The sequence below is a fragment of the Oncorhynchus masou genome, chromosome 16 (genome assembly GCF_036934945.1).
Source record: "Oncorhynchus masou masou isolate Uvic2021 chromosome 16, UVic_Omas_1.1, whole genome shotgun sequence".
NCBI classification, from domain to species: Eukaryota; Metazoa; Chordata; class Actinopteri; order Salmoniformes; family Salmonidae; genus Oncorhynchus; species Oncorhynchus masou.
Window position 1 is genome coordinate 13,877,773 of NC_088227.1, and position 25,979 is coordinate 13,903,751.

At 44.4% G+C, this 25,979-nt stretch overlaps 1 protein-coding gene across 1 annotated transcript in view; it reads right to left on the bottom strand.

The window, feature by feature from the left end:
- Positions 1 to 12: 12 nt before the first annotated feature.
- Positions 13 to 25,979, bottom strand: part of LOC135557500 (5'-nucleotidase domain-containing protein 1-like) — a 51,988-nt gene continuing 26,021 nt past the window's right edge. Inside the window, exons 7-12 of the mRNA XM_064990800.1 lie at positions 17,625 to 17,799; positions 15,077 to 15,174; positions 8,935 to 9,056; positions 4,961 to 5,134; positions 2,528 to 2,696; positions 13 to 1,752 (exon numbers count right to left, since the gene is read on the bottom strand). Of these exons, the coding sequence (XP_064846872.1) occupies positions 1,637 to 1,752; positions 2,528 to 2,696; positions 4,961 to 5,134; positions 8,935 to 9,056; positions 15,077 to 15,174; positions 17,625 to 17,799 (854 nt within the window). The 3' untranslated portion in view covers positions 13 to 1,636. The remainder of the gene's footprint in view (positions 1,753 to 2,527; positions 2,697 to 4,960; positions 5,135 to 8,934; positions 9,057 to 15,076; positions 15,175 to 17,624; positions 17,800 to 25,979) is intronic.

Sequence of the window (25,979 nt, forward strand, 5' to 3'; positions counted from 1 at the left end):
ATCAGAAAAATGCAGTGTCTAACAAAATTGTATAACTTTATTTATTTCAGACAGTACATCGAACACTATCCCTGCATCTTCTCTAGAACACTAAAACACCACTAATGATTTGAACATAAGGCAAATTAGCAAATAACAGTTTCTAAATCAGATGGGGGAAAAAAGTAAATGGAATACTAACACCAAAACTGCACTGCATTTAACACCAACACACACATTTAAAACAGAAATAATCCAAAGACCAATTAAGGTCTGCTGTCCTCTCTAAAGTACTTCCTGTAAAAATACTTCTACAAGCAAGCAAATTAAGACTTGTTTCTTATTATTATAATACAACTAGTCTATATGCAGCTAACCAACACATGTAACCATTCAGAAGTCAATTAAAGCATATCTTCAAATTGGTACTGCATATGAAGCATAAGTATAACACATTTTTACACAGTAGTCACTCCAACAGCACTATAGTTTACTGTTGCACCAAAAGAATAACAGAGTACACAGAGCATAATCTTTAAGCATCCGATATTACCTTTTTATTATTTTCTATTCTTTCAACAAAAAAAGGTAACACTAAGGACTGATTGTGCCATTTCTTCAAGAACAATCCTCTTAAACACCTTCCACAAAATCAATACTGTTACGTTGCATAAATTATTGGCGACAGGCGCAGGAATACATAATAGGGGGTTTTAATACTCCACCCAGATTAAACAACATGCCATGAAAGGCACGGGACGATGCCCAGAACAAATACAAAACACACTGGGATGCAACCCAAACAAAAGAACGAGGTAAGACCCGTAATAACAATGCACGGGACGAGACCCGTAATAACAATGCACGGGACGAGACCCGTAATAACAATGCACGGGACGAGACCCGTAATAACAATTGTACAAAACACGCAGCACGACAGCCGAAACACAGGTACTCACAGGACCAACGGGCATGGTGACAATGGTGAACAGAGTATATACAATTACTAATAAGGGGAAATGGGAACCACGAGTGCGTATTTAGACAGTTCAGTGAACACACACACACACACACACACACTGGACATAATGAATTATTAGGAATTTCTCTCTGGAGACAACAGACAACACCGCTGTGACTGCAACTTTGCACTCCAGCTCCGATCATGTTTTTTGAGGTAAGGAAACACACCAAAAAACTAAATGTAGTACAGTATTTACAGGGCTTAAAGTTTTTTTTAGTATTCTGAAGAGTTATTAACTTACATTGAATGATGTACTTGTAGGGGGTTTAACTGGAACATCAATTACCTATCTAGCTACATTACAAAAGTGGTCTTCACATGAAACAATATGAATAATATGCTTTAAAATCAGCACCGTTTGCTGACACGCCCACACACATACAATTGGCAAGTCACATTTTTTCCACACACGTACAATAATCCACGTACAGAACAACGTTCAAATGTAGCCAGGTTACTTGCAGAGAGAGATTCTGTGCTTTCAAATTCCCATGGTTTCTACCAATGTGAGCGTGATTTCCTGTGCCAGAGGGATCGATGGCGTGGTTCAGGTGTGGAACTACAGGCGAGATGGAGGCACATTCCTCCCCTTTAGGCTGAGGAGGGCGGGGGACTCTGGGGAGGAGGGACTCTTCAAGACGACTGACTCTGGAACTTTCTCAGCAGGGAATCTGGGGGTCTGGGGTAGTAGCCGGTGGTGCAGGGTTTGTTGGGACAGAACCTGGGGAACTTGTAGTTCAGAGGCAGATCTATGGAGGAGGACGAGAGATTAAACAAGTGAGAATTATGTCATACCAACCAGTTTTGCCTGCTTAGCTAGGACATGTAAACCCTCAAAGTTTCCATTCTGCACACATCATCAACAATAGCTAGGAGTGGTCCATGACTAAAAAAAAATTCTCTCTCTGATTTCTGGAAATTGCGCAGAGCTCTGCCAAAGCAAACCGTCATAAAAAGGAACAAACTGTTTTAGAAAGCACTTCAGCAAACACTTTATTTGGATAGTCTATCTGTAGATGCTCAGTAACATTAAACTATCTATCTACTAACCCTAACCTTAACAATAACTGTAACCTTAGTAAGCAGTTGCGTATCAACAGTCTATTCATACTATCTGGACTCTCCAAATAAAGTGTGACCAGCACTTCTTAGCAAGAATAAGGAACAGGTAGTAGAGGATATCTGGGGTAAAATTACTCTTTAAACTAGCAGAGCACGCCTCTCTCAAGACAAGAGGCGCTGCGGTCTAAGGCACTGCATCTCAGTGCTAGAGGCGTCACTACAGACACCCTGGTTTGCATCCAGGCTGTATCACAACCGGCCATGATTAGGAGTCCCATAGGGCGGCGTGCAATTGGCCCAGGGTCGTCCCGGGTTCGGCTGGTGTAGGCCGTCATTGTAAAAAAGAACATTTTCTTAACTGACTTGCCTAGTTAAATAAAGGTAAAATAAATAAATACAGCAATTTGGTAGGTCATTACGCAACAGAGTCAGTGGTCCCCCGTAGCCCTCTCCTCCATGTACCTGCAATAGACTCCACACTGGGGATGGCCATGGTGCTGTATTTGTGGATGCTATGGCAGCACCAGGTGAGTTTCTGGCTCTCCTCGTCCCCTTCACCACTCTTGTGTGAGTCCACAAAGTAGGATCCCCACTGTTCTGATGGAGCAGAGGGCGCCTTCATGCCCTGGTCCTGAAAGCACATCACATGGGTTAAAGAGGGAGTGATTCACTGACCAGAAAGAGGTACGGTCAGCAGATAGCCTAGCGTTTAAGAGCGTTGGGCCGGTAACAGAAAGGTTGTTGGTTCGAATCCCGACTCGATTAGGTGAAAAATCTGCCGATGTGCCCTTGAGCAAGGCACTTAGCCCTAATTGCTCCTGTAAGTTGCTCTGGATAAGAGCATCTGCTAAATGACAAAAACTGTAAATGTAAGTCCTCCTACTAGGGAGGAAACGTGTGGGTAATAATGGATCCACTTTAAAATATAAGAAGCAGTGTGGAGTTGATCACTTTGCAAAGAGAAAACCTCTACCCTTACTCGTACTTATCAGTGTCATTTGTCTAACATGTTAACAAGCATGAACAGATAACAAATCAAAACAGAAGAAATGTATAAATCTAAATTAGTCAACTCGTCGAGATACTTCCTTAAAATGGGATTCAGTTCATCTGGGAGAAAGGTCAATGCTTCAAATGAAAATTGTTGCTACTTTTTCCCTCTCTTGGTGGAAATTGTGATGAAGACGTTATTCTGAATGGTGAAGCTTTTTGACTCCCAATCAGACTTAGAGGCGGAGTTGCTCGCTGAGAAAAACAGTTTATGTTAAAAGTCATCAATAAGATTCGATGAATTCAGGGCATGGAAATATTCTGTCTCAAACTACTGTGCTAACTACTTCTCATTCTTCCCTAGTTTTGGAGCTTTTCTACATGACACAGAACCTCATAATTCATCATTAATAACTGGCAAATTGATGCACAACAGTACATTGCCTGTTCACATGGAAAATTCCCACCAGATATCGAGAGCCAAAATGTAACCAAAAGGAATCTGGGGGAAACTGATGAGAAACATGTTGTTCCAGGCAGCTTTCTGTGACTGTCTAATGTGTTACATACACTTTGGCTGCAGCGGAGCTACAGCTCAGAGCTGACACACCACAGTGAAGAGAGAGAGAAACCTACTGGAGCTTCCAGGAGTCAGAGGATAACAAATTTCTCCTGAACAAGGCAAATGGGGAAATAGGTTTTAGTAAGGAAAGGTGAAGTGAAAAGGGGAAGTGGAGCGAGAGAGAAAGAGAAAAGAGAAGAACGTGAGAAAGAAAGGTAGAGGTAGTGAGTCTAGGCCGAGACGATTTGTCCACCGACAAGGCCCTGTGCTCCGATCTGTCTTTTGAGTGCGTTCGTCAATACACTCTGGCTATCAACTCTTATTTCAGAGCATTCTCGTCTGAGTGTGCCAGAGCACAGAATAACTGACCAATTTACGAACGCGCATCACCCGTTGAATATGACCGGTGTCAGTAAACATTGGCCAAAAAAAATATAATTAAATTGTTGCCAGCAGCACAGTTAATCAGCAACGCTCTGGATAACATGAAATTAGCCAAACCCGCTCTGCTAGGGCGAGTAAAATGGTCAGAGTGAGGTGTTCTCTCATTTGTGTCTGGAAGTAACTAGCAAGCTAGACAACTTTAGCCAGTTAGCTTGGGTGCTTGACTGCCGTTGTGAGGACGGAACGCTCAGATCAACCCTACTCCTCGGGCAGTGTCCAGGGTGCTCTCTGAACGCTCCCAGAGTGAAACGATCTGAATTTACAAAACAGACAATCTGGCAATGCTCAGAGCACATTCCGAGCGCACTCTGGCAATCCAGAGTAAATTTACGGACACACCCTTAGTGGTGTCCTATCCAAACCAGGTGGTTCCTCTCATCGTTCCTGGCAACATATATGCTGACTCACCTAATTCCCTCTCAGGAAGCACTGACCCCTCTGGATATGGATAGACTATGGCCTGGTCAGTGAGGGAGAGGGCAGCACTGACGATATTACATAATTGTTGTAAGAATGTGTTTATAGTTTCCTTCCTAGCAGTACGTCAACTGCCGTGAGCATTTTCTTTGCCGACTTTCCTGTACTGACACTAGGCAGTAATACAGACTCGTATAAACTTGTTTCAGCATGACCGCTTTTACAGATTTCGCCATTAGCTGTGGAACTGTAATTATAGTGAAACTGCCACGGTACACTTACAACACTGTAAGTCTTGTGACAGCGCTTACAAAATGAACAATCCCATGTACCCACTCAGACATGTCACGCGCTATGGTGGGTATATTGTGGCATTGAGCAAAGCAAAGGGGCTGGGGGTTGGGAGGATATGTCTTTCAGGGAGCAAGGTAAAAAAGGTGGGAGAGCGCTTTAAACGGAAACAGCTGCTTGTGTGAACTAACCTCAAACTTTCCCTTCTTGCCCCGAGGCTCCGCTTGGGCCTCGTTGGTCTTCGCTGCGTCGCACCTCGGGACGCCCTCTCCCTCCATTTCCTCCACGATCATCACAGTCTCCCACTTCCCGAACGTGCTAGCAGGGAACATGTCCGACCGCATGCTATCCCCAAAGTACACCACCTGTATAGGGTAGGAGACAGGATAGACAATGAATGAGGCCACATTCGCAGCTGCTCAGTAAATGAAGTTGACTTTTCTATGTTATAGTAATTACCCCCTCATCTGATTAGTAAAGTGCTGTAATAAAATAGCATTTTTCTTCTGGATTCGTTTCAAGGGAGCGCTCAGCAGTAGTCAAATTCAATAAATCCGACATGTGTCTTGCTGCCCTTTAGGGCGAACTAGACCAGACACGATGGGGCTGCAAAAACCCATCACGTCTTCTTCGTCCATCATTTCTGGTTTTGTACTCAAGAAAAACACGTTAAGACAGGCTTAGCTGAACAGCATACCAAAACTGACTGGCAACCCATTTCCTTTACTTTTGAAACCATTGAAATGCATAATAGTTGAATTCCTTGCAAACCCAGTGGAAACGAAGGGTTAAGAAGAGTGTCAGATTAGGGAACAACTAGAGGAAGGAAAAAAACAAGAATGCTGCCATAATGGAAACAGCTCTTTAGAGGAAATAGCTCCTTGAGTTTCAGCACATCACAAAACTCTGACTTCTCAAGGGGTCCATTTAAGGAGAGAAGAAAGGTTATGACCCCAGGCCACTGGTGTCAGTGTTCTATAAGGATAATGAGAAAATCTTGGTACTAAAGACATACACTTAAAGAGTCCTTCACATAGCTCTCTGTGTGGAATGCAGAGTGGGGTGTGTGTGTGTGTTTGGGAGGGGGGGTATAGATGAGGCATCCATAAAGAGGAGGGGGGTGAGGGAGGAGTGGAGGGTCTCTAATGAATTCATGTGGGCCGCAGGCCTCGCTCCGGAACACCCCCCCCTCTTCTCAGGCCCTTTACAGAGTCTATGACCAGGCCTCGCAGTCCCACGCATAAATAAACAGGACAGTCGGCCAGCCTGGGGCCCAGCCTGTGGAGCTCTGGGTCTGGGGCGGGCTCAGGCATCAGGTTTCCAGGCTTTCCCAGAAACTGGCCACAGAGATGGAGAGAGCACTGCTGCGGAGTGCACCGATCGTTTTTCAGCTCCCAACTGCAGCCAGAGGCATCGGATCAGTATGATAAATATTTACAGGGCCAGGAATTCCAACACAGTGGCAAAATATTATAGAGAGGCTTTCATGATAAACAGTTTCATTAGGCTGGGACAGATAACCTGAATTCTGTTGCATTAACTCAGACTTTCTCCATAATTTGTAACTACAGTTGAAGTCGGAGGTTTGCATACACTTAGGTTGGAGTCATTAAAACTCGTTTTTCAACCACTCCACAAATTTCTTGTTATTAACAAACTATAGTTTTGGCGTGTCGGTTAGGACATCTACTTTGTAAGTATTTTTTCCAACAATTGTTTACAGACAGATTATTTCACTTATAATAATTCACTGTATCACAATTCCAGTGGGTCAGAAGTTTACATACACTAAGTTGACTGTGCCTTTTAAACAGCTTGGAACATTCCAGAAAATTATGTCATGGCTTTAGAAGCTTCTGATAGGCTAATTGACAACGTTTGAGTTAATTGGTGGTGTACCTGTGGATGTAATTTCAAGGCCTACCTTCAAACTCAGTGCCTCTTTGCTTGACATCGTGGGAAAATCAAGAGAAATCAGCCAAAAAAATTGTAGACCTCCACAAGTCTGGTTCATCCTTGGGAGCAATTTCCAAACGCCTGAAGGTACCACGTTCATCTGTACAAACAATAGTATGCGAGTATATGGGACCACACAGCCGACAGCCTTGGGATTGACAGCCATGGGACCACATAGCCATCATACCACTCAGGAAGGAGAAGCATTCTGTCTCCTAGAGATTAATGTACTTTGGTGCGAAAAGTGCAAATCAATCCCAGAACAACAGCAAAGGACCTTGTGACTATGCTGGAGGAAACAGGTACAAAAGTATCTAGTATCTATATCCACAGTAAAACGAGTCCTATATCGACATAACCTGAGAGGCCACTCAGCAAGGAAGAAGCCACTGCTCTAAAACCGCCATAAAAAAGCCAGACTACGGTTTGCAACTGCACATTGGGACAAAGATCGTGCTTTTTGGAGAAATGTCCTCTGGTCTGATGAAACAACAATAGAACTGTTTGGCCATAATGACCATCGTCATGTTTGGAGGAAAAAGGGGGAGGCTTGCAAGCCGAAGAACACCATCCCAACCGTGAAGCACGGGGTGGCAGCATCATGTTGTGGGGGTGCTTTGAAATAAAAGCTGATATGAATCATTCTCTCCTATTATTCTGACATTTCACATTCTTAAAATAAAGTGGTGATCCTAACTGACCTAAGACAGGGAATCTTCACTAGGATTAAATGTCAGGAATTGTGAAAAACTAAGTTTAAATGTAGTTGGCTATGGTGTATGTAAACTTCCGACTTCAACTGTAGCTACAACCTGTGGCTCCCTCCCTTCCTCTAGACCTAGTCAAGAGCCCCTCAGCCCAGTTCACTGCCCCCCTACACTTATCAATGCATCACTCAGAGCAGCGATTAGAGGTAAAGCCACCCCTGGATAAACAGGTCTGAAAAGCCACAGCAGCCCAGAAAGCCCAGCTTAATGAGCCCATTGTGCTCCACTGTGTGCGGCCTGACTGGGACAGACAGAGGTTGTGTCCCAAATGGCACCCTATTCCCTACATAGTGCACTACTAGCAGGGCACCGGTCAGAAGTAGTGCACTATTTAGGGAATAAGGTGCTATTTGGGACGCAAACAGACAAGCGAGAGGGGGAGATCACATATCTGACATGAGAGGGCCAGGGAGATAAGGACTATAATCCATGTTACTTAGCAACGCTGCTGATATGCAACTAATGAAATGGTAAGAACACAACTGAACTGCAATATTCTGATGCTGTCTTTCTTGGATTACAAAAATTATGTAATCTTTGAATCAATGTGAATATGTGAAACTGCCAATATATAGCAAATGCCTTATGATCACACCAGGCTTATACTGCTCTTTTAATTGAATTAAAAACAAGCGCCATTTCAATCATTGACTCACTGAGTCTGTATGAGATGGGCAGCTCAGTGTATAAGTTGTGATCCTACACATAGCAGCCAGGCCTATAAAAACTGCTACAGGGGACCTACATGGGACTGTAATCTGCTCTGAATGCCTCCCATTCAGCCGGCCTACTGGCCTATATTAAGTCCGATCAGGTAAAAGTGAAGAGAACCCAAAATGTCGACCGCCTCAGGTCACCCCAGAGTGGCTGCCTTAAAGCTGCCACAAGTACAGGTTGACACTGCATTCCGCGAGTGCTTTCTCCACGTGGCCCGATAATAGAGGGGGGCATTGAGCGCCCCTGGCTGGGTTGGAGGGGTGGATGTTTGGAGGCGGGAGAGGAAGGAGAGGCTGAGGACGTGGATAATGATCATGCCTGGGTGCACTCGAAGGGGCTTGACACAGCTGTTGCCGGGGTCTTTCCTCAAGAGCTGAGACAGAGCACAAACAGAGTCTCAGAGTCAGACGAGCTAGCTGCCTGCCAGAGATCGTATAGGCTGTGTACAAGGCCATGTTTCCCTCTCCGTCACACCGGTGTAAATCTCCCTGAGCTGATTTATATAGGACGTCCGATCTCTGTGCGTTTGCCAGGAACGGAAGCTCACTGTCCTGTGGATAAACATGGAGACACAGATCCCAGGATAGTATGGAAGTGATGGTTATTTGGATACATGTATAACATTTGCTAGTTACTTCAACAGCTGAGCATAACTTCCTCTGTAAGGACAAGAAAATATTCAACTAACCCATCAAACAAACAATCAATGAATCAACAAATCTAACCTTGGGCTCAGGTTTCCCAGTCATTGTTTTGAGCAGCTGGTGGAGGTGGGGCCAGTTTCCTTGAGAGTACCAGCCAGGCTTGTCCAGGGACGGCAGTCCTTCACTCTCCTCCACATCATTCACTGCAAGACAAAGTGAGCAACCTTACCACAGGGTCACCACACGGCTCGACCACGCCGCTCAATGACACGAACATACACGACCACACCGCACAACACACAACCACACCTCAAATATTTCCATAGCTCAATATACAGTAATCTTGTGAAGGATTTTTAAAAAATGTTGAAAAGGGCGATTTTTTCACAGGGGAAATGAGCCTATTTGGAGCTACTTCCATGAGTATTTAAAATAATAATAATTTGTTTTACCTTTATTTTACTAGGCAAGTCAGTTAAGAACAAATTCTTATTTTCAATGATGGACCAGTGGGTTAACTGCATGTTCAGAATGACAGATATGTACCTTGTCAGCTCGGGGGTTTGAACTTGCAACCTTTCGGTTACAAGGTCAACGCTCTAACCACTAGGCTACCCTGCCGCCCCTAATCAGTTCATATTTAGGTCTCAGCATGTGGTCTAATTCTGGATATCTATTTCCTTCAAAACTCTGCTCTTAGCTTTGCTGCTGCTGGTACACAGAGTACAGCGGCCATTACATCAGCACAGCAAGGGAAAAACAGTTCTCGGATTCAAAACAGAGTCATGGTTCTGCGTCCCAAATGCCACGGTATTAGCACACTAATGAAGTATTTAAGGTGGCCCTGGTCAAAAGTAGTGCACTATATACAGAATATGGTGCAATTTTGGACACGGCCAAGAAGGCTAGCCTGCTTCCTCCTCTCATACCTCTGTGGGTGCAGTGGCTCAGTCTGGCCCGGTGTTGCCGCGTCTCAAAGTGCGTCCCAAAATGGCACCCAACTCCCTATGTAGGGCACCACTTTTGATAAGGGCTCTGTTCAAAGTAGTGCACTATATAGGGAATAGAGTGCCATTTAGGAAACATGCTCAGCCACCAGGCAATGTGTCGGCTTCTCAGTGAAGAGGAACACTTCCAAAGGACTAACCCCCCCCCCCAATTAAAATGTTTTTTTTTAAGTTACAGAAGTCACACATCAATCAGTACAAGAAAGTGTGTCAATGACCTCATTACATAAATAACACTCTAGGGTCTTTCCAGGCTTCAGGTACATGGTTTATATCTTGACGCTCAACAACAGCCAAATACTCTTCACTTAGTCATTCCTAGTTGATTGGAGGGGTTTTGGTTTTGGCTGTTTGGCTGCTGCTTAGCAATAACCCCAGTCTGCTTCAGTTTGAGCAAGGGGACATTGGAAGACAGCCAAAACAAGATAGAGAGAGGCTGGAATGTAAACCACCACACAACTTCTAGAGCATTACACACACTCTAGAAACTGCAAGGCGGGGAGGCCACAGAAAGTTCCTCGAAAACATATCTAATGTTTAGCTGAAAAGAGAACTCAGTTAAACAGCTCGGGTTTAGGCCTGCTGGAATCTCCATTGAGTAAATAAACTCAGCAAAAAAAGAAATGTCCCCTTTTTCAGGACCCTACTTTCAAAGATAAATCATAAAAATCCAAATAACTCCACAGATCTTCATTGTAAAGAGTTTAAACACGGTTTCCCGTGCTTTTTCAATGAACCGTAAACAATTAATGAACATGCACCTGTGGAACGGTCGTTAGGACACTAACAGCTTACAGACGGTAGGCAATTAAGGTCACAGTAATGAAAACTTAAGACACTAAAGAGGCCTTTCTACTGACTCTGAAAAACACCAAAAGAAAGATGCCCAGGGTCCCTGCTCATCTGCGTGAACGTGCTTTAGGCATGCTGCAAGGAGGCATGAGGACTGCAGATGTGGCCAGGGCAATAAATTGGTATGTCTGTACTGTGAGACGCCTAAGACAGCGCTACAGGGAGACAGGACAGACAGCTGATCGTCCTCGCAGTGGCAGACCACGTGTAACAACATCTGCACATCCGAACATCACACCTGCGGGACAGGTACAGGATGGCAACAACAACTGCCCGAGGAACGCACAATCCCTCCATCAGAACAAGGAACAAGGAACAAGGAACGCACAATCCCTCCATCAGTGCTCAGACTGTCCGCAATAGGCTGAGAGAGGCTGGACTGTGGGCTTGTAGACCTGTTGTAAGGCAGGTCCTCACCAGACATCACCGGAAATAACGTTGCCTATGGGCGGGGGTGATGGTGATGGTCGGATTCGTGTTTATCGTCGAAAATAAACGCAGTTGACAGTGAGAGGACGTTTCTTTTTTTGCTGAGTTTAGTACCTTATAAACTGGGTGGGTCGAGTCCTGAATGCTGATTGGCTGACAGCCATGGTATATCAGAACGTATACCACGGGTATGACAAAACATGTATTTTTACTGCTACGATTATGTGGGTAACCTGTTTATAATACTAATAAGGCACCTCAGGGGTTTGTGACAGCTAAGGGCTGTGTCCAGGCACTCCGCATTGCGTCGTGTGTAAGAACAGCCCTTAGCTGTGGTATACTGACCATATACCACACCTCCTCGAACCTTATTGCTAAAGTATACCCTTTGCTGCCCAGCTTTTAGGAACCCTGCACTTTGAAGTGGGTGACTGCACTTCTGGACAGGAGAAGAAAACAGTCTTTATGAGACTGATGGGCGCTTAAGACCAGCAGCAAGAGAACCTCTACCTTCTTTTTTAGAAAAAGACAGTCCTTGACAGAGTGGGCTGCACCAGGTTCACGCTAAGGTTAAATATGCTATAAATATTGTGGCAGAAGAGAGAGACAAAGCACAGACTTTAGTTTGTGCAATTCAGTCACACACACACACACACACACACAATAACAGCTGTGAGGATGCAGGGCCCTTAAGAGAAAGTGGAATGAGAAGTATGTGGTCTCTGGAACCCCAGAAAAACTGAGCACAGAAACACACAGGCGTGCGCACGCGCACAAAGAATACCGGTCACCTGTCAGGATGTGAAATCCTGTGGCGTTTTCACTGTAACCAGGCAAATATTTAGAGAGATCTGGCATCCTCTGGACAAATGGCTGCTGAAGGCCATGGTCACGTCTCAAATGGCACCCTACTGCCTATACAGTGCACTACTTTTGACCAGGGTCCATAGGGTTCTGTTCAAAAGTAGTGCACTATATAGAGAATAGGGTGCCGTGTGGGACGCAACCCACACTTAATAAGAGGCTGGGAGGAGTCTAATGCTAGCAGCCAAAGTAAAGGATTGGTTTATAAAACCTCTCAGTCTAATACAGTACCTGGCAGGAACTGAGCTCTTATGAATTATATAATGTAGCTACTCCTGTCCTGTGTAGGAACCCATACAGTATTTGAGCCATTCCATCAAATGAGGCTGATTTTTTTTTTTAGGTAGGTCCAGAATTAGTGAGCATTAAAATAACCTATAACCTCTTGAATATTGCTGGACATAAAACTGCACACATACAGTGAGTGTACAAAACATTAGGAACGCCTTCCTAATATTGAGTTGCACCCCCTTTTGCCCTCAGAACAGCCTCAATTCGTCAGGACATGGACTCTACAAGGTGTCAAAATTGTTCCACAGGGATGCTGGCTTTGTTGACTCCAATGCTTCCCACAGCTGTGGCAAGTTGGCTGGATGTCCTTTGGGCAGTGGACCATTGTTGATACAAACCGGAAACTGTTGAGTGTTAAAAACTCAGCAGCGTTGCAGTTCTTGTTGTTTTGCCCATTCACCCTCTGAATGGCACACATTCTCAATCCACGTCTCAATTGTCTCAAGGCTTTAAAAATCCTTCTTTAACCTGTCTCCTCCCCTTCATCTACACAGATTTAACAAGTTACATCAATAAGGGATCATAGCTTTCACCTGGATTCACCTGGTCTGTCTACTATGTCATGGAAAGAGCAGGTGTCCAAATGTCAACAAATTAAACTGGACTATATATACATACAGTGGGGTCCGAAATGATTGACACCCTTGATAAAGATCAGCAAAAAACTATCAAATAAATAATTCAAATACTGAGCTATATTGTATGGTAAAGTTTTTGGGGAAATTATATTATACTAATACAATTGCCTAGAGAAAGAGATTTTGTTTAACAATAAATACAAATTTTCCTCAAAAGTATATATATATATTTTCCACCCGTTTTCAATACCTCACCTTGCGAGGATAACGGGACTGAGACTTGGCCGCAAATGGATTTTCCAGCAAGACAATAACTCCTAGCACACATCAAAATCCATAAAGAAACGGTTAATTGGCCACAAAACCTACATTTTGCAATGGGCATCTCAGTCTCCGAACCCATTGAAAACCTGTGGTTTGAATTGAAGAGGGCTGTCTACAAGCGCAGACAAAGGATATCAAGGATCTGGAAAGATTATGTATGGAGGAATTATCTAAGTTCCTTCCCAATGTGTTCTCCATCTCATAAAACATTTTAGAAAAAGTCTCAGTGCCGTTATCTTCACAAGGTAAAGTACTGTATCAAACGATATTGAAAACAGGGGTGTCAATCATTTTGACCCCTACCTTTTTGAGATAATTTTTTTTCCTGTTTAACAAAATATCTTTCTCTGGTCAATTGTATTAGTATAAAATAATATTGTTTCCTAATTTCTTTGGAGCATACAATATAGCTCAGTATTTTAATTATTTATTTTACGGTCCTTTTTTCTAATCTTTATCAAGGGTGTCAGTCCTTTCGGTCCCCACGGTATATGTTGACAAGATTTCAACCTTCTGATAATAAACTAGCCTTTGACCTCCTGAACTAAGACGGACCTTGTCAACTCAACTTTATCCAATCAACTTAACAGCATCACTATAGCAACACTTAGAACATTACAATAGAGGCACATAAGTAGTGCACAACTGTAATGTTATATCCCAGAGGCCAATATCTCTGTATGGATGAAATAAGAAAATCAAATCAGATATCTCTCCAGTATGGAACAGAACCAGCCACTGACTGAGGCTATATCTGCCAACGTGGCGAGGGCTGGAGGAGGAGTGAATATTTGAGCGGCTGGGTCATTGTGTTTCAACACATAACGCTTCGCTCCAGTGTTATTCCTGGCGGGAACGCAGTCCAGATGGGGGAGCATTCCAGAGCCGGTGCACACCTTCAGGAACCGATCTGGATTAAATATAAGCTGCCTGAGCAGGAAAACTGGGACCATGTGTGGATCACAGATCATATTAGAAAATACTAATATGAACAAAAAGATGTCGGATCTTAATTTGACCACCCTGTTGCAGGATCACTTTTCAGCAATGCAGTACATTTAAACTTGTAGTGTATTTGGAGGTTTAAAAAGGCTTCTTGAAGTTTGTAATTCTCATATTGAAATTTCAGACTTGATTTTCCCCTACAAAAACGTCCATAAATGAGAAAAATCACAAAAAAATTAACTTTTTCTGTCGCTGCGGGATTCTTTTCCTGCTGTAGCAGACTGGCTCAAATGAAGATCCTACATCTGTTGTTTGATGTTCACCATCTGTCTTGATGCTAGTTTATCCTACTGGTTTCACTTGGGTTTTGAGAGATTATTAGATGCACAGCCCCTGGTTCGATCCCGGGCTGTATCACAACCGGGCGTGATCGGGAGTCCCATAGAGAGGCGCACAACTGGCCCAGCGTCGTCCGGGTTAGGGAAGGGTCTGGCCGAGTTAGGCTGTCATTATAAATAAGAATTTGTTCTTAACTGACTTGCCTAGTTAAATAAAAATACATATTTTTAAAAATCCTTAAACATCTGAAGACTCACCTCCATGCTAGTTGGAAGAACTAGTATTTTATCTCTGAACACAGCTTTATCTCCTGACTGTTGGATAATGGGAACCTGGTGTGTTAACATCATTCAATGGAGACGAACAATCCTGACTGCCAATGAGTCCAACCTGAGACCTGCCTCCCACGATAAGTTTCAGTAATCACCATCACGAGATCCCATTGGGGTGTAAAATCTACAGCTCTGCAACACTCTTTTTGATGAAGGCAAAGGGCTGTTCCACAGTGCTTAGTGTTGCTGTGAAGTGTACTGTACATCGGGTATCTTGTGTGAAAAGGCAGACATACAGATAGGCAGGCCGGCAGGAACTCACCCAGAGTCCTGAAGGGCCTCTGTTGGGGCACCAGGGAGAAGAACCCAGGCTTCAAGGCGTTGGTGATGATGATGTCAAACAGCTCCTCCCAGTCCTTCCTGCAATAGCCAATGAGAAACGATCCATCTGATTATTACAAACAAATACAGGCTTAGTGTAAGGTCAAAGTTTGGACGCCATTCCTGTTTAGCACAAGAACATTTAAAAAAAAACATTGCTTGAACTAAACATTAGGGAGCTGATGAAAACCAGTCAACCATAAATAGTGCATTTATGGAAAGGGAACGGAGGGAAATGTTAGGGAACAATATCAACATTTCCCCAGAGAGAAATAAACTCACAACAGACCAAAAAAAGACAAACACATACACTCATAGGGATTATTAACACTAGGTCAGCATCAGTGTCCAGCTCCAAGCACAAGCTAGCAGACATACAGACCAGGGTTGCATCCTTAGGAGCTAGTCAAACATATTCCTGACATAGAATAACATTATCGCTACATCCTATTCTAGCCAGCAAAAAGCATAGCAGGGAAGTATAAAAAATATCTGTTGTAGACTTATGGTTTCATCTTCCCACGGCTAGCCATGCCAAGGAGTCACCTAGATACTCCTGGAGGAGACCATGGGTCCTGGTTGGTAGGGGCCTGACTGGCAGCCCTGGTCTTGTTGTGACACTTCTGACTGCTCTCCGTCCCTGGCCCACAGCCCGCAGGGCTACAGTTGCCAGACTGCTCTACTGAGAGAAGCGTGGGCTTTTAAGAGGGCAGGAGAAACGAGTTGTTCTTCCTGACGGAAAACAGAAGTACGATCAGGTGAGAGGGCATTCTTCACTGGGGAGTGCCTATGCATTATAGAGGTGTTGAAAAGCATATATCCGATCAACTTAACAGCCTGGGGCTGCAGGAGAAAGAGTCACACATTTGAGTCTGTTGACTGTGAAGCCAGACATTGTCCTACCACAACAGCTACTGTGGACAACAACACAACACACAGGAGGATTAGCATGCAGGTCAGCCCGTACAGCAGAACAAAGCAAAGCTTATCCCAGAGCTACCACAAGACGCAGCCTGCGCGATTTCCTCGCCCCAGTTATCGCAACATAAATCAGGCGTCCTCAGGCCTTGTAAACTGATTCTTTGAACACACTATATTGCACACACACAGTCGGGCTCCCACCTGACATGGCGGCTCCTTGGGAGGTGACATATGTTGGAGGGTTAAAGGTGGCGAAGAGGAAAAGGGGTGGCCAGTGAAACAGTGGAGGAGAGACAGGGGAAGGGGGGGGGGAGGAACAACAGAGACCGGGCCGAGCCAGGCCAGGCTGTTTGACAGGAAATGGCTGTGGGGGAAAGTCTGGGCCATAGAGGTCCCCGGAGACCTAGTAGACATTCAGAACAAACGGTTGATTTCAGCCCCCACCGCCCCTCTCTCCCCTGAGTCTAACTCTCCATAACGGTCAGTTATAATAGCAGAGTGGAGCAGAAGAATAGATCATCTGTGTGGTTGGTTTCTTACCAGATGGGCATCAAATCTTACTTTAGCTAGGCTATGGCCTTGGATGGATTAATACTCATGATCAAGTTCTCCACTGTGAAGTAATACTGGTGACGTGTGAGTGTGTCTGTTAGCTGTTTAGATAATGGGCAGAGACACTTCACTAAGGCATTCTGTTCAGCCACAGCACCAGTCTGCTTTCCGCGAGTCGTCCTCTTGCCTCCTGACCGAGTGTGTAAGAGGGTTTAGGCTAGAACAATAACCCTAGACCACATAGTGTACACTGCAGAGAGAGAGAGAGGCACCACTGACACAGTCCAGTCCTCTGGTCTAGGTCAGCCCACTGCTAGTAATAATGAGTCTATGGAGAGCCAGCTAGGACAAACATCACCATTGCATATGGTCAGGCAAAGTTATAGGGAAGACTTACTAGTTTAATGTGCTGTTGTATCTCTGCTGGGCTGGGTGGGAATGAGAGCTGACAGGGCACAGTGGTGAGAGGGTGTGCTGGTCAGCAGGCTAGCTGACCAGGGTGTGAGTGGTGTGTGATGGTGATTGTAACCCAAGACAGCCATATAAAACCGGGGGTGACTGAAGGAATGAGGTATAGAGGCATATGGGAGCTGTACGCAATGTGGGTTGCGGGAGAAGAGCCAGTAGGTCTGAAACCAGTCGGGGCTCATCATAAAACCATTAAAAAAGTCTGGACTTTAGCCCCGACTGGTATTCTCTCCCATATTGGGGCTCAACCAGTTTGGTTAGTGCCCGGCCCCAGTGAGGTGTGGTTTATGCTGTGTATCCCAAATGGCACCCTATTCCCTAAATAGTACACTACTTTTGACTAAAGCCCTATAATCCCTGGTCAAAAAGTAGTGCATTATATAGGGACTAGTGTGTCATTTGGTCAAAAGCAGTGTTGGTACACGGTGGTAAAGACAGACAGGCTGGGTCTTGGCTGGGCCCTGGAACCTGGGACCTGGCTGGATGCGGTCAGTGCAGTGTGTGGTCTCTGATCTGGTCTCCAGACCGATTCCCTCTACTAAACTCACCCCAGGATGTGGTCACAGATGAGCCTGCAATAGTCACTGTGGGAGCTGGTGATCAGCAGGAGGACCTTCCCAGCACTCTTCATGCTCCTCAGCCAGGTCTTGACGGACTCTGAGCAGGGCTGCAGGTAACGGCCAGGGTCCCTCTTTACACTGGGGAAGTACCATCCTGCATCCTCTGAGGGACAGGCAAACAAAACCAAAAAACATCTCACCATGCACATGCAATAACTTCACTTATACCATGGCATTGTTGAATACTCCTTTCTGATTGGCTTGAAGGGCATTCTAGAGAGGGCATTATTTTGAGTGATAATGCCCTCGAAGCCTGTGTTTGGGAGATATATGGCACGGGTTGAGGACCGGCCATATAGGGAATTATAATTTTTATACAAAGGGTTACTAACATATTCAAATACTACTACTAATAATAAAAATAATGATTGACATTTTCATTACAAACGTTGTTTTGATGAATTTATTCATACTATTTCGTCCTTCCACAAGATATAGTCCCGACACAAATCTAGGGTTGCTACCCAAGCCGGCTGATTGTTCGTTTTATCGATTCGGTTGCCAGAGACGCTACCCAGTCATTCATTCTAAATGTTATCCCTTGCTTGCTAGTTAGCCAACTACGACTAATTTAGTCACGTCAAACAGTGCAGCCAGAATAACAACAAAGTAGCTGCCTTTGCATAAGCTATTTTCTAGTGATATTTATTTGGATAAATCCATAACAATGAGCTAATGAGGCGCGATTTCACCTGGCATAGAACATGTGCTCTCTCGTCAGGACACTGTTGTTCAGAGGAGCTAGGCAACAACACAACACAGACAGACAGCAAGGCGTATACAAATCTCTGCTGTTGAAAACTAAATGTTAGTCTCAAAGAAATGTGAGATAATGTCTAGATACTTTTTTATAGTGGAGATCAAGTTTATAAATTGCCTGGCATTCAGAGACTTGTCCCGAAGCCACTCCTGCATTGTCTTGCCTGTGTGCTTAGGGTCGTTGTCATGTTGGAAGGTGAACCTTCGCCCCCAGTCCAGTCTGAGTTTCTGAGCGTTCTGGAGCAGGTTTTCTTCAAGAGTCTCGCTGTACTTTGCTTTGTTCATATTTCCCTCGATCCTGACTAGTCTCCCAGTCCCTGCCGCTGACAAACATCCCCACAGCATGATGCTGCCATCACCATGCTTCAACGTAGGTATGGTGCCAAGTTTCCTCCAGACGTGATGCTTGGCATTCAGGCCAAAGAGTCAGACCAGAGAATGTTGTTTCTCATGGTCTGAAAGTCCTTTAGGTGTCTTTTGGTAAACTCAAAGTGGGCTGTCGTGTGCCTTTTACTGAGGAGTGTCTTCCGTCTGGCCACTCTTCAATAGTCCTGATTGGTGGCGTGCTGCAGAGATTGTTGTCCTTCTGGAAGGTTCTCCTATCTCTACAGAGGAACTTTGGAGCTCTGTCAGAGTGACCTCACTGACCAATGCCCTTCTCCCCTGATTGCTCAGTTTGGCTGTGAAGCCAGCTCTAGGAAGAGTCTTGGTGGTTCCAAACTTCTTTCAATTAAGAATGATGGAGGCCACTGTGTTCTTGGGGACCTTCAAATGCTGCAGAAATGGTTTGGTACCCTTCCCCAGATCTGTGCCTCAACACAATCCTCTCTCGGAGCACTACGGACAATTCCTTTGAACCCATGGCTTGGCTTTTGCTCTGACATGCATTGTTAACTGTGGGACCTTATATAGACAGGTGTGTGCTTTTCAAATCATGTCCAATCAATTGAATTTACCACAGGTGGACTCCAATCAAGTGGTAGAAACATCTCAAGGATGATCAGTGGAAACAGGATGCACCTGAGTTCAATTTCGAGTCTCATAGCAAAGGGTCTGAATACTTATGTAAATGTCATATTTCAGTTTTTTTATTTTCGTAAATAAAATGTCAAAAGAAAAAAAATGTTTTTGCTTAGTAATTATGGGGTATTGTGGGTAGATTGAAGAAGGAAAAAAACACATACACACACACACACTCACACTCACACTCACGCTCACGCACACGCACACGCACACGCACACACACACACACACACACACACACACACACACACACACACACACACACACACACACACACACACACACACACACACACACACAGGGTAAGCATGCCTGGACAGAGAACAAAGCAATTTCATGACAACAATTCAACGATGAGTGTTGAACATTAGCAAACCGCTCTCTCTTTTTAAAAAGCGGTCTTCCTCTAGGACTTTGTGAAACATTCATCGAGACACAGAGCATCTATTTTTCTCATAAACAACAACTTGTGAGTAACATTTAAGTGATGATCTTCCGCTCGTTCGATTTTCCACGTAAAGGTTGGAGTATTACAAAAGTCATTTGGCAGACAGCCCTGACCAAGTGGATGAATAATATTCAACACGGCTGTGTGACATCCTGGCAGGCCAGGTCAGAAGACAGACACAACTCCCCTTCTAACCCAGTGGATTGTCTGTTTGAAGTTCGAAGGCTCTCAGCCAGTCTATGGTTTTCATTAGAGAATAATAAGCACCAGACACACTTAGTATGCATCCCAAATGCCACCCTGTTCCTTATATGGGCCCTGATCAAAAAGTCAAATGTAGTGCACTATAAAGGGAATAGGGGACCATGTGTGGTGCAGCCTAAGACTTCCCAGGATAATGAAACACTGTCCTGAGACACTCTGACGCTGACTGGTCTGATTGGAATGAAGGAAAGGACTAGCTCATGTAGAATGAAACAGAGTGGACGGGGGAAACCGATTAGTACAACGGCACTAGGACTGTCTGGGACACCCACTCCCTGAGCCATGTCACAGGAAGCAGCAGGCGGTTAGGGGAATGTGTGGGTCATCTCCCACCCCCACAGATAGACAGCGGTTCGGGCAGCCTGCTCTTTAAAGATCCCCTGCTGCGCCCAAGATAGTAGGCCAGAGCTAAATATGGTACCCTGCTTTGATCTCAGTCAAACCATCCCACTTGACCGGCAGCACTGAAAAAGGCCTGATGAATGGCAGCATCAAAAGCAATAAATACATTATAATGTGAGGAAGTCATTTGATACAGCACGGAAACACACGCTTTTCTACTACTTCGTCTGAGGAGAGGAATCCACGGAACATGTCGCATCGAAGTACCCTAACAGGAATGCATTTGATTGTCTCCTGTGAATACGACAAGTCTAAGGCCAAATTGAAAATGAACATGGACACAAAGCTTATTGAAACCGGACATAGTTGAATTTGCTGTGGAGTAAAATGCGGGCCAATATACGTGAGAAGTGGCGCTGCTTTTTTTCACGAGTAGGAGACAAGAAGGCTTAGGGAAACATCCCGGGTGCAGATGAGTAGGGAGTGTATTCATCAGGCCAGGAGTTTATCCTGGCACAGAGAGGAGATGGGAGGAGCACTTAGGGAGGAAGCGTCACAGTGCCCAAACTACAGCCAGCAGGGATAGGAGAGCACACTCACACCCACTCACCCTCTTCTCCACTACCTCTCTCCCTCCCTCAAGGCAACACAGGCCTCGTCTCACCAGAGGTCATCATAGGCTACAAACACCAGAGGCTCATGGATAAATAGCTGGCTGCATAGCGTGGGAATAGGGTGAAGTTGCCCCTAGACGCTGATCTTGGGACAGTTTTGCATCTTCCCCACTATATGGTTAAGGTTAGGATGATGGGAGGGGAAGCTGATCCTAGATCTCCCGAGTGGCATGGCGGTCGAATGCACTGCATCTCAATGCTAGAGGTGTTACTACAGACCCGGGTTCGATTCCAGGCTGTATCACAACCGGACGTGATTGGGAGTCCCATAGGGCGGCGCACAATTGGCCCATCGTCGTCCGGGTTTGGCCGGGGTAGGCCGCCATTGTAAATAAGAATTTGATCTTAACTGATTTGCCTAGTTAAATAAGGGTTACATTTTTTTTTTTTTTTATCTCTACCTAGTCAAATGCAATGTCAATGCGTCGGAGGTGAAATGCCAAATACAAACACATCCGCGTACTATGAAGGAGTTGTGTTTCCTTATGCAACATGCATATATACAGGTGAAAGAATAAAGGGTATCTGTTACAGCTCCCACATGGTGTAAAGAAAATTTAAAAAATTGTCAAGCTCCTCTCTGTACTGAAAATGACCCTCCGCTTACACAAAACAATCAGGACTTCCAGGCTGTGAAAGATTTGCGCATGCTGCCATCATGTGGTACAACAGAAACATTGCATTAAGCAAGAACAAGACCAACCCTAATGAAGTATAAGTCTTCCGACAGAGGAGATTGGTACCCGAGATCAGACACTCCGAATGTTTCCAAAATAACAAAGCATGCATTGCACAGAAAAGCATATAGTTAGTAAGGCCAAAAGGAAAACAAATATACAACAGATTTTCTGTGGAAGCTTTATTTATCATGTTAAAAGTTTTGTAAAGCTGACCTTAACAGCAGAGGGCAGCATTGGACCAAAAAAACAAACAGATACTGAACAACACAAATCAGTCTAACAACCAACTCTTCAGATTCTCATTCAATTGTGTCCTATGAAAGACTACACAACTGATAAACACTGGGCCAAAAGGATTAATGTGATATCCTCCAGTAGTTTTATGAAATTATAAAAAAAATGGTGCTGGGATCATTTCACAAACATCTGGCTGTGATCTCCAGGCCCGTCGTTCCCGCCAGTGTTTTTCCTCACGCTCCATTTCATCTCCAAATAAACAGAACAGGCCGCCCTGGCCAGCGTACAAAGTGTCTTCCTGGCCCGCCTGACAACCTCTGCTGGGTGGACCCTGCAGGACCCCACTCTCCCTCTGGAATGCCACCCTGCTACAGTTAAGACACCCAGGTCGCATCCCAAATAAGACACTATTCCCCATGTAAGTGCACTACTTTTGACCAGGGCCCAAATGACTCTGGTCAGGGCCCATAAGTCTCCAGTCAAAAGTAGTGCGTTATATAGGGCGCCACTTGGGACAGAGCGTTAAACACTCAGGCCATGTCGGCTATACACTGTACCTACTGTATCCAATGATTTTCACGTTTAAAACTCAAGATACGGATACACTTCGCTTCCTCCCTTCCTCTCTGGTTGAAATTGTAAAGGAGAAGTCATATCCTTCCTTATTCATTTGCCTAGCTTGATGCATCAGAGCTGCTCAAACAGTCAGCCCAAAAATTATTTTAGGGGCATAGTGGTATGGTGGCACACGGAGAAGATCGATCTATCAACGTGTGTGTGTGTGTGTGTGTTTACGTGGCTTTAAAAGTGAATATGTGGGGAATGCTCCCTTCCATCTAAAGCCTGGGGCTGGGCACAGTAACAGTAAGAGGGGGAGGTCTGATTGGAGCACTGCCCAGCATCGGAGGCCAGCATCACGTCCAACAGACCAGCTCTCTCTCTCTCTTACAGACATCAAAGACCGACGACAGGATGAACAAATCAAAGGTTACAGTGCATATTAGGGCAGTGCTCAGTCGACGCACAAACAGCTCAACACAAGTGAAGGAAAGAGCTCGAGTCACAAGCATTTTCCTTACCATCAACAGAATCAACAGGGAAGACATAGGTTATCAAAACGAAGATACACCGTGCATTTACGTAGTCCTAATTGACGTTAATAGATAACAACTACATGACAGTGTATAAATCGTTTAGAGGGAAGCTATAATCTAGGGTAACATGGGGATATGTTTTGCTCCACCTGCTTGTACCCCGGGGAAAATGTGGCAACTGCCACCAGCGGCCGCGCATTGGCCATTTTTAGAAGACTGACCACAAATTGCTGCATCATGTCCCATGACGCATTTCTCTATCTCTTTGAGGCCAGCAAAAAGACAAGGATAATCTTAATTTGTGACCCATGGTAACAATAATGGCATGGTTCAAGAAAGCCAAAGACTCTTATTTTATCTGTTTTTCCTTCTGCGTCTACGAATGGACACAAACATTTTGTAAGATGGTTCAACATACATCTGTGTCTTCAGGATTGGGTGCCATCTGTCATCAGCAGCCACTATCCTTTAGTGTCTGAGTTTAACAAGATGATACTAGGCTAGGATTTGCATGTAATTAAGACCACAAGAGAGCATGCGAAAACTGAAGGCCTGGGGCTGATGTCTGCCACCCTGGCACCTGATACCACAGACATTATGAAGGCAAGTCCTTCCACAGAGATAAGCACCTTTCAAAAGGACACCAGCTCACCAAGTCTGTTGTGATGATATTTTGAGATATACTGAAAAATATATATAAACGCAATATGTAAAGTGTTGGTCCCATGTTTCATGAGCTGAAATAAAACATCCCAGAAAAAAAATGATTATTTTTCAAAAATGTTATGCACAAATGTGTTTACATCCCTGTTAGGTGAGCATTTCTTCTTTGCCAAGACAATCCATTCACCTGACAGGTGTGGCATATCAAGAAGCATGATCATTACACAGGTGCACCTTGTGCTGGGGACAATACAAGGCTGAATAATTTCTGCACAAATTGTTAGATTTGTCTCAGGGAAGCTCATCTGCGTGTTCGGCGTCGTAACAGACTTCAATGGGCAAATGCTCAATTTTGATGGCCATTTGCACGCAGAAGAAGTGTGCTCTTCACTGCCGAATCTCGATTCCAACTGTGCCGTACAGATGGCAAACAGTGTGTATGGCGTCGTGCGAGTGAGCGGTTTGCTGATGTCAACGTTGTGAACAGAGTGCCCCATTGTGGCTGTATGGTTTGGGCAGGCATAAGCTACAGACAACGAACACAATTTGGGATTTTGCTGATGGTAATTTGAATGCACAGAGATACCATGAAGAGATCCTGAGGCTCATTGTCGTGCCATTCATCCGCCTCCATCACCTCATGTTTCAGCATGATAATTCACGGCCCAATGTTGCAAGGATCTGTACACAATTCCTGGAAACTGAAAATGTCCCAATGTACTAACATGTCACCCAATGAGCACGTTTGGGATGCTCTGGAAAGACGTGTACAACAGCATGTTCCAGTTCTCGCCAATATCCAGAAACTTCACACAGCCATTGAAGAGAAGTGAGACAACATTCCACAGGCCACAATCAACAGCCTTATCAACTATATGCAAAAGAGATGTGTCACGCTGTATAAGGCAAACGGTGGTAACAGCAGATACTGACTGGTTTTCTGATCCCTGCCCCTAATTTTTTATTTTTTTTTACATATCTGTGACAAACAGATGCATATCTGTATTCCTATAGATCAGGGCCTAAGGAATTTATTTCAATTGACTGATTTCCTTATATGAACTGTAACCCAGTAAAATATTTTCTGTTCAGTGTATTTAAAAAAAGAAGAGACAGAAAAGTGATACACGAAGAATAACAGATGGCAATTCAGATGAATGGATAGTGGATTTGGGACACCAATGTGCAGTTACTATAGCTTGGGGAAACTGATGCCAGTTGCATAGTCACTCTCCCCCAAAAGGCAAAAGTGTGGACATTGCAATCTGTCATTATATAAAACCGAGACTATATTTAGCATGGACATCTTAGAAAAAGAAGAGTTGGGTAGAGCTGCATTTAGGATCTGATCTTCAGGGAAGTGAAGTCTCATCTCATTTTATACTCCCCATACACATCAGGGTGTAAAACCTGGATTATTTGCTGCAAATATCATGGCATGGCCTAGTATTGCAAAAGATAACCCTAATGCCCATACATAACGCTAGCCATCTAATATTATCTAGTGGGAATGCTCTGATTACAGTCCATGCCCATGAGATGCATGTGTCTATTATGTTGAAGGACCTCAGAGGGCAATGCTGCCCCTATTTCAATGTAATACCTGTTCTAGAGCGAAAATGCTCGTTTAGGTGGCACCTCCAAAGAATGTCTCAGGCTACTTATACATATTCACAAATTGGGGGTGGGATGGAATGGTGAGGTGATTTCCACATGGAGTGAAGAAATATCCACAAATAGGGCACTGACAGCTGAAAGTGTATCTAGCTAGCATGCTAACCTTATCTAGCTACAGTAGCTAATGTTTTCTGTTGCTGCTTTTTTTTTCACTACACTGTATTCAAAAGATTAGCTAGCTGGCTAGGTTTTGGAGCTGGATTTGTCATATAAGCACTTAGGGAAAACTTCACCACAGATAGAAACCAGTATCTTTGACCTTGCCATCTTTTGTTATCACCAAAAGTTTTGGCATTTTCCAAAAACACACATAAAAGATGAAGCTCCGGAAATATGGATAACTATCGAAAGGTTTAGAGACGTGCATTATTCTACATTGTAATAGACACGGTGCATGCAACCTTTGGTAGGTAGGCAGCTAG